The sequence below is a fragment of the Oncorhynchus kisutch genome, unplaced genomic scaffold, assembly GCF_002021735.2.
Source record: "Oncorhynchus kisutch isolate 150728-3 unplaced genomic scaffold, Okis_V2 Okis06b-Okis10b_hom, whole genome shotgun sequence".
Lineage (NCBI taxonomy): Eukaryota > Metazoa > Chordata > Actinopteri > Salmoniformes > Salmonidae > Oncorhynchus > Oncorhynchus kisutch.
Window position 1 is genome coordinate 11,499,271 of NW_022261983.1, and position 9,981 is coordinate 11,509,251.

The 9,981-nt window shown below is 45.1% G+C and overlaps 1 protein-coding gene across 1 annotated transcript in view; it reads right to left on the reverse strand.

Annotated features, from left to right (window-relative positions):
- LOC109886419 (protein sidekick-2-like) overlaps positions 1-9,981 on the reverse strand; it is a 192,703-nt gene that overhangs the window by 95,594 nt on the left and 87,128 nt on the right. The window contains exon 2 of the mRNA XM_031813746.1: positions 7,208-7,512. Within this exon, the coding sequence (XP_031669606.1) occupies positions 7,208-7,512 (305 nt within the window). The remainder of the gene's footprint in view (positions 1-7,207; positions 7,513-9,981) is intronic.

Consider the following 9,981-nt stretch of genomic DNA (forward strand, 5'->3'; position numbering starts at 1 on the left):
GACTGATGACAGGCTGAAGCAGAGGAGGGTTCTCACTCACTGTGTGTGTGTGTGCGTGTGTGTGTGTGTGTGTGTGTGTGTGTGTGTGTGTGTGTGTGTGTGTGTGTGTGTGTGTGTGTGTGTGTGTGTGTGTGTGTGTGTGTGTGTGTGTGTGTGTGTGTGTGTGTGTGTGTGTAAAATAATAAGAGTGATTGTCTTTAAGGTCAGAAACAGGAAAGGAAGCAAGAAAAGAAAGGATTACTGTTAAAGGTGTCAGTTCTCTCTCTCTCTCTGTCTCTCTCTCTCTGCATCTCTCTCTGCCTCTCTATCTCTCCCTCTCTCTCTCTGCATCTCTCCCTGCCTCTCTCTCTCTGCCTCCCTCTCTCTGCCTCTCTCTCTCTGGCTCTCTCTCTCTCTGGCTCTCTCTCTCTGCCTCGCTCTCTTTCTCTCTGCCTCGCTCTCTTTCTCTCTGCCTCGCTCTCTTTCTCTCTGCCTCGCTCTCTTTCTCTCTGCCTCGCTCTCTTTCTCTCTCTCTCTTTCCCTCTCTCTCCCTGTCTCTCTCCCTCACTCTCCTCCCCCCCCCCCCCCTAGCCTGTCACTTCGCTGTAAGGAACAGAGATGAGATGAGGACGAGACGTGGAACTGAAAACTGTAGTGGGGGGATTTGTCAGGAGGAGATAAAGTGTGACACCAGACAGATCTCTCCCCTCAGCCCTCAAGTTAAGTGGACACTTCTGATGACGTATCATGACGTCTGACGGGTTTACACTTGCAGGGCGGGAAGGGAGGAATGATTTTCTGAAAGGACCACACTTGCCCGGAAATGCATCACTCGTTGTGGGTTTATATCTCCATCCTAGCAGTAACTTGTGGGTTTATATCTCCATCCTAGCAGTAACTAGTGGGTTTATATCTCCATCCTAGCAGTAACTAGTGGGTTTATATCTCCATCCTAGCAGTAACTAGTGGGTTTATATCTCCATCCTAGCAGTAACTAGTGGGTTTATATCTCCATCCTAGCAGTAACTTGTGGGTTTATATCTCCATCCTAACAGTAACTTGTGGGTTTATATCTCCATCCTAGCAGTAACTTGTGGGTTTATATCTCCATCCTAGCAGTAACTAGTGGGTTTATATCTCCATCCTAGCAGTAACTTGTGGGTTTATATCTCCATCCTAGCTGTAACGGTTTATATCTCCATCCTAGCAGTAACTTGTGGGTTTATATCTCCATCCTAGCAGTAACTTGTGGGTTTATATCTCCATCCTAGCAGTAACTAGTGGGTTTATATCTCCATCCTAGCAGTAACGGTTTATATCTCCATCCTAGCAGTAACTTGTGGGTTTATATCTCCATCCTAGCAGTAACTTGTGGGTTTATATCTCCATCCTAGCAGTAACTAGTGGGTTTATATCTCCATCCTAGCAGTAACGGTTTATATCTCCATCCTAGCAGTAACGGTTTATATCTCCATCCTAGCAGTAACTAGTGGGTTTATATCTCCATCCTAGCAGTAACTAGTGGGTTTATATCTCCATCCTAGCAGTAACTAGTGGGTTTATATCTCCATCCTAGCAGTAACTAGTGGGTTTATATCTCCATCCTAGCAGTAACTAGTGGGTTTATATCTCCATCCTAGCAGTAACGGTTTATATCTCCATCCTAGCAGTAACGGTTTATATCTCCATCCTAGCAGTAACGGTTTATATCTCCATCCTAGCAGTAACTTGTGGGTTTATATCTCCATCCTAGCAGTAACGGTTTATATCTCCATCCTAGCAGTAACGGTTTATATCTCCATCCTAGCAGTAACGGTTTATATCTCCATCCTAGCAGTAACGGTTTATATCTCCATCCTAGCAGTAACTAGTGGGTTTATATCTCCATCCTAGCAGTAACTAGTGGGTTTATATCTCCATCCTAGCAGTAACGGTTTATATCTCCATCCTAACAGTAACGGTTTATATCTCCATCCTAGCTGTAACGGTTTATATCTCCATCCTAACAGTAACTTGTTTTATTTCTACAATTTCCAAAAGCTAACCAACCAAAAACATTTACTTTTTACAAGACGTGTTTGTACATTAGTAGCACAATTTATAACTTATTTACATTCCTTTTTACTTACTTATTTGAACGTTAACTTCTCCATATTGACGTTGAAGTTTTAAGGTTTGTCTGACTTTTCCTGGCGGATGTACAATCATTGCAAATTGAATTAGGGGACTTTCAGGCCCAGAGTGAACAGTATTGTAAACTGGCAAACTCCATTAAAAACGAGGGCTGAGGGGCTGATGTTGCAAACTTCCCTGATTGGCTAATCATTTGGACCGATGACAAATATGGCCGCGGGAATTCCCCCAAGGGCATAAGGTGAGGGTAAGTGGAGGAGGGTGTGTCTTTTATGAGTTTGAAACACAGCCCCTGGCCCTGTGCTCTCCCTGACCGCGTCCCAAATGACACCCTATTCCCTATAGGTGCTGATCAGATGTAGTGCACCACAGAGACTAGGGTGCCAGTTGGGCCCTTACCACCTCAGCCCAGCAGTCTGAACGTATACACAAGGAGACAGACTACTACTACACACACACACACACACACACACACACACACACACACACACACACACACACACACACACACACACACACACACACACACACACACACACACACACACACACACACACACACACACAACTGGATGAGATTCATTATAAATCAAAGCAGATCAAAAGGCGTCTACCGAAATTAAATGACACAATCATCAGACACCAGGCTAGGATGGGGAGAGCAGTGTGCGTGTGTCTGTGTGTGTGCTTCCGTGTGGTTGTGTGTGAGTGTGTGTGTGTGGTTGTGTGTGGTTGTGTGTGGTTGTGTGTGTGTGTGTGTGTGTGTGTGTGTGTGTGTGTGTGTGTGTGTGTGTGTGTGTGTGTGTGAGTGTGTGAGCGCGTGCGGGTGTGTGTGTGTGTGCGTGTGTGTGTGTGTGTGGTTGTGTGTGAGTGTGTGTGCGCGTGCGGGTGTGTGTGTGTGTGTGTGTGTGTGTGTGTGTGTGTGTGTGGTTGTGTGTGTGTGTGTGTGTGTGTGTGTGTGGTTGTGTGGTTGTGTGTGTGTGTGTGTGTGTGTGTGTGTGTGTGTGTGTGTGTGTGTGTGTGTGTGTGTGTGTGTGTGTGTGTGTGTGTGTGTGTGTGTGTGTGTGTGCAGAGGGACCACCAGCTGCTGACCTTTACCACTGCAACCCAGCAGGGAGTTCTTTATTTACTTTCCACACACATACTGCCAAAGAGCTAATCAAATACTCAGTCACCTCCTGTGGAGAGATGAGACTGCTGTACTATAGTTGAAGAGGTGTGTGTCTGTGTCTGTGTCTGTGTGTGTGTGTGTGTGTGTGTGTGTGTGTGTGTGTGTGTGTGTGTGTGTGTGTGTGTGTGTGTGTGTGTGTGTGTGTGTGTGTGTGTGTGTGTGTGTGTGTGTGTGTGTGTGTGTGTGTGTGTGTACATCGGTACATGCCTGAGACACAGCTTATTATAAAGTACAGAAGAAAAAAGGATGTGCACACACACACACACACACACACACACACACACACACACACACACACACACACACACATGGATCCATTACAAAGCAGGTGGACTTCTGTAACCCAGTTTAATTCAATACATCACTAGGTCACTTCTATAACCCAGTTTAATTCAATACATCACTAGGTCACTTCTATAGCCCAGTTTAATTCAATACATCACTAGGTCACTTCTATAACCCAGTTTAATTCAATACATCACTAGGTTACTTATACCACTTCAGAAAGATCCAGGAATCTACTAGTCCAATTCGCTCCCTAACCACTCCCCCTTTTGCCTAACATTTAAATATTCAAATATCTTTACGGTGGAAGGTATAAACCACTGTTTATACCTATTCAGACCCCTCAGATCTGTGGACATTGAAAGGCTAGAGCCAAGGGGGGAGGGGAGGGGTGGAGACCAGTTGCACCTTTGCTCAATGGTCCAAAGAACACTACAAAGGTAATAAGTTGTCATTTGGGACGCAACTGATGTCCCTCTCACCAAACTTCCCAGTACCACTCTGTGATAATCACTCGTCCTCCCAATGGCGCCATTTATCCAGCCTTCTTTAGCCCTGTCTAGAAATAGGACCAGCTCACGTCAATAGGCTAGGGTATCTCTCTAACAGCAGTCTCTTATCCACCTAATCAATGGGAAGGCAATGGGACACACGTCCTTTGTGAGAAGGGGATTAAACAAGGAGAGAAAGAAGAGGGGGGAGTAAGGAGAGAGAAGGAAAGAGGGGGAGGGAAAGGGGAGAGAGGGGGGGATAGAGAGGAGTGAGAGGTGAGGAGTAGGGGGAGAGAGAGACGGAGAGAGGGGGGGGTGGAGGAGTGAGAGAGGGGAGTAGGGAGAGAGAGAGAAAGAATGAAAGAAAGACAGAGAGAAGGAAAGAGAAAGAGAGAGGCAGAGAGACAGAAATAGACTGACAGAGAGAGAGAGAGGAAGTTGAAGAGAAAAGGGGAGGACGTGGAGGAGTGAAGCCAAGGCCAAGCTAGGCTCCTAAAGTACTGCTCTGCCTTCTTAACAGCACTATCAACAAGGCCAAGCTAGGCTCCTAAAGCACTGCTCTGTCTTAACAGCACTATCAACAAGGCCAAGCTAGGCTCCTAAAGCACTGCTCTGCCTTAACAGCACTATCAACAAGGCCAAGCTAGGCTCCTAAAGCACTGCTCTGCCTTAACAGCACTATCAACAAGGCCAAGCTAGGCTCCTAAAGCACTGCTCTGCCTTAACAACACTATCAACAAGGCCAAGCTAGGCTCCTAAAGCACTGCTCTGCCTTAACAGCACTATCAACAAGGCCAAGCTAGGCTCCTAAAGCACTGCTCTGCCTTAACAACACTATCAACAAGGCCAAGCTAGGCTCCTAAAGTACTGCTCTGCCTTCTTAACAGCACTATCAACAAGGCCAAGCTAGGCTCCTAAAGCACTGCTCTGTCTTAACAGCACTATCAACAAGGCCAAGCTAGGCTCCTAAAGCACTGCTCTGCCTTAACAGCACTATCAACAAGGCCAAGCTAGGCTCCTAAAGCACTGCTCTGCCTTAACAGCACTATCAACAAGGCCAAGCTAGGCTCCTAAAGCACTGCTCTGCCTTAACAACACTATCAACAAGGCCAAGCTAGGCTCCTAAAGCACTGCTCTGCCTTAACAGCACTATCAACAAGGCCAAGCTAGGCTCCTAAAGCACTGCTCTGCCTTAACAACACTATCAACAAGGCCAAGCTAGGCTCCTAAAGCACTGCTCTGCCTTCTTAACAGCACTATCAACAAGGCCAAGCTAGGCTCCCAAAGCACTGCTCTGCCTTCTTAACAACACTATCAACAAGGCCAAGCTAGGCTCCTAAAGCCCTGCTCTGCCTTCTTAACAACACTATCAACAAGGCATGTCCTACAGGCCCTAGTTTTGTCGCACCTGGACTTCTGTCCAGTCGTGTGGTCAGGTGCCACAAAGGACATAGGAAAATTACAATTGGCACAGAACAGGGCAGCACGTCTGGCCCGTAAAATGTACACGGAGAGCTAACATTAATAATATGCATGTCAATCTCTCCTGGCTCAATTAAACACGCACTCTACACACACGTACACATTCATTTTGCATTGTAGATATGTGATAGTAGAGAAGTGGCCTGAGGGAACACAATGTGTTGTGAAAAGTGGTATGAATTGTCATGTAATATTTTAAATTGTATATAACTGCCTTAATGTTGCTTTACCCCAGGAAGAGTAGCTGCTGCCTTGGCAGGAAGTAATGGGGATCCATAATAAACCCCAGGAAGAGTAGCTGCTGCCTTGGCAGGAAGTAATGAGGATCCATAATAAACCCCAGGAAGAGTAGCTGCTGCCTTGGCAGGAAGTAATGGGGATCCATAATAAACCCCAGGAAGAGTAGCTGCTGCCTTGGCAGGAAGTAATGGGGATCCATAATAAACCCCAGGAAGAGTAGCTGCTGCCTTGGCAGGAACTAATGGGGATCCATAATAAACCCCAGGAAGAGTAGCTGCTGTCTTGGCAGGAACTAATGGGGATCCATAATACACCCCAGGAAGAGTAGCTGCTGTCTTGGCAGGAAGTAATGGGGATCCATAATAAACCCCAGGAAGAGTAGCTGCTGTCTTGGCAGGAACTAATGGGGATCCATAATACACCCCAGGAAGAGTAGCTGCTGTCTTGGCAGGAAGTAATGGGGATCCATAATACACCCCAGGAAGAGTAGCTGCTGTCTTGGCAGGAAGTAATGGGGATCCATAATACACCCCAGGAAGAGTAGCTGCTGTCTTGGCAGGAACTAATGGGGATCCATAATACACCCCAGGAAGAGTAGCTGCTGTCTTGGCAGGAACTAATAGGGATTCATAAGAAAACCCCCAGGAAGAGTAGCTGCTGTCTTGGCAGGAAGTAATGGGTGAGGGGGAGGTGGGGAGGTGGGAGAGGTGAGGAGGGGGAGATGGGAGAGGTGAGGGGGTGGTTGGGGAGGTGGGAGAGGTGAGGGGGAGGTGGGGGAGGAGGGGGAGGTGGTGAGGTGGGAGAGGTGAGGAGGGGGAGATGGAGAGGTGAGGGGGAGGTTGGGGAGGTGGGAGAGGTGAGGGGGAGGAGGGGGAGATGAAGAGGTGAGGGGGAAGAGGGGGAGATGGAGAGGTGAGGAGGAGGAGGGGGAGATGGGGAAGTGGGAGAGATGGAGATGGGAGAGGTGACGGGGAGGAGGGGGAGATGGAGAGGTGAGGGGGAGGAGGAGGAGATGGGGAGGTGGGAGAGGTGAGGGGGAGGAGGGGGAGATGGGGAGGTGGGAGAGATGGGCTCTATTGCTTATTGTCATCATCGTTGTTTCTGTTTCTTTCTCTCTCTCTTTCTCTCTGTTTCTCTCTCTTTGTCCATTCTATTTCTCTTTCTGTCCTCGTATTTCAGCGGTTTCTCTTCTCTTTCCATCCTCCAATTTCAGCGGTTTCTCTTCTCTTTCCATCCTCCTATTTCAGCGGTTTCTCTTCTCTTTCTGTACTCGTATTTCAGTGGTTTCTCTTCTCTTTCCGTCCTCCTATTTCAGTGTTTTCCAGCTAGGCATAACAGTGTCAGTGTGATTCCCATCAGCCCACAGTACTGTTACTGTGTTCATGGCAGCAACCATTGTTGTCAGTTCACTGTGCAGTATTGTTGACCTGTCCTGTGGTTGTTTGAGAGGTGGAGAGGAGTGGGTGGACAGGTCTAGATGGTCCAGGGACTCTAGGACAGACGTCTCCTGTGGTTGTTTGAGAGGTGGAGAGGAGTGGGTGGACAGGTCTAGATGGTCCAGGGACTCTAGGACAGACGTCTCCTGTGGTTGTTTGAGAGGTGGAGAGGAGTGGGTGGACAGGTCTAGATGGTCCAGGGACTCTAGGACAGACGTCTCCTGTGGTTGTTTGAGAGGTGGAGAGGAGTGGGTGGACAGGTCTAGATGGTCCAGGGACTCTAGGACAGACGTCTCCTGTGGTTGTTTGAGAGGTGGAGAGGAGTGGGTGGACAGGTCTAGATGGTCCAGGAAAGGATGTCTCTCCTGTGCCTTTTTACTAATCAGTTGTGCCCCATTGGTTATTGGAACAAAGCCATACGTTTCCTGACTGGGAAAACAGAATGTTTTTAAAACATTCTGAGAACAGAAGTTAACATTCTGAGAATGTTTACATTTAGGTTGCAGGGAGGTTCTGAGAACGTTTTACTATGGTTCCATGAACGTTTTCCTGGGAGGTTTTATTAACGTTCTGAGAACAGAAATTTTAGGTTATTTGAAAGTATTTTTAATAACTTTCTTATAACTTTCACTAAATGTTTCAAAAATTATTTTTTAACACCGCTAGCTTAATTAGGGTTAACTTGTTTGAACTCCAAGCACAGAGTAGGACACATGGCAATTCATTTCAGGCGTTAATAATGCAGACACATGCATTTTTTATTGTGACACTGTCACGTAGAGTAGGCCAGATGCCTAAACTGGATATCCTAACCTCTATAAAAATAAAAAGATGGCGGAACCGCAAAAGTTCTTCTGTGCAAAGGTGTTTATTTACAAGTGATTCCGGAACAGAAAACAACAGTACTGCCATCAACGTCTACCTTATGGGACAGCTTAACAACAATGCTGCCCCATCCACAGCTCAATCCAAAAAATCCCCCTTAGAGACTGGAGAGAGGCTCCTTTTGTAGGGCTAGCCCCTCCCCTCAGAACAATTAACCCTAATTAATTAATCAATTAACAATACAAACCTACATTTTCCATGAACTAAACATACTAAAGGATATACATTGCAACACGGTTTTAAACAATATCACAACATAACATTTACAACATTACATCACTACTGATAATATCTTTCAATATGCCCATATGCATTAATGAGCCATTTGGGACAGGCACTATAAAGCCAACCCAATTCCCTTAGCTCGGGTCCTTTTCCAGCATACCCAGAAGCTACAGAGATGGAGAGAGAGGAACAGAACAAACAAACAATGCGCTCATCCACAACATTGATAAGTATAATAATTATTGTATCTCTCAAATATAAACATTGACAAGTGTGAAATGCATGCACCAAGACAGAAGTTAAATTGTGTGTCGACCCACATTGTTAACTTATGGTATAATGGCGCAGGGAGGAGTGATGAATATGTGTGTGCGTTAAAGAACCAAATGCTGCCCGCGGCCAGTGACGGACTTCTACGTCACAGACACAGTATCAGTGAGATTCAAACCGATAATCTTCTGTTCTCTATTCATGGAATTAGTCCACTGCGCCTCCAGGATGGAGCTAGCATGCCATGTTTTAGTTTGTTCAAACAGACCCCATTCAAAGGAAACAAGCACTCATTAAGATCAGATGTGGCCAATTAGTGGGTTTGGGCAAAACACCTGAGCATACTTAAAGGTTTAATTTAACCTTCATTTAACTAGGAAGTCATACTTAAAGGTTTAATTTAACCTTCATTTAACTAGGAAGTCATACTTACAGGTTTTATTTAACCTTCATTTAACTAGGAAGTCATACTTAAAGGTTTAATTGAACCTTCATTTAACTAGGAAGTCATACTTAAAGGTTTGATTTAACCTTCATTTAACTAGGAAGTCATACTTAAAGGTTTAATTTAACCTTCATTTAACTAGGAAGTCATACTTAAAGGTTTAATTTAACCTTCATTTAACTAGGAAGTCATACTTAAAGGTTTAATTTAACCTTCATTTAACTAGGAAGTCATACTTAACCAGACAGATAGAGAGTGTTCTCTGAGAGCGGAATGTACTGTACATGTTTTTAAATAACATTCCTAGAACGTTCTGTGAACGTTACTAAAGTTATCTTGTGTTTTCTATGGAAATGTTTCTTAAAGTTCTCTGAATAATTTAAGAACACGACTCTACATAGAATGATGATGAAACCTGTAGGAAACATTATGCTGAAGAACAGAAATTCCAACCAGAAGAACGTTGTTTCTTAACATTCTCTGAAATATTTGAGAACATTCCAATGTCAAACCAGTTGGAGAACGTTCCTAGAACATTACCAAGATCCAAATTAAATGTAACATTGTCTGAACTATTTTTTAAAAACTATTCTGTTAAAATGAAACACTAAGAAAATAATGTAATGAAATAATAAGAAAATGCTGAAAGTTCTGAGAATGTCCCAAAGCTAAGCAACCATTCCCAGAAAACAAATACACCGTGTCCCAAAGCTAAGCAACCATTCCCAGAAAACACATACACCGTGTTCCAAAGCTAAGCAACCATTCCCAGAAAACAAATACACCGTGTTCCAAAGCTAAGCAACCATTCCCAGAAAACAAATACACCGTGTTCCAAAGCTAAGCAACCATTCCCAGAAAACAAATACACCGTGTCCCAAAGCTAAGCAACCATTCCCAAATACACCGTGTTCCAAAGCAAATGGGAAGGTTGTATGCA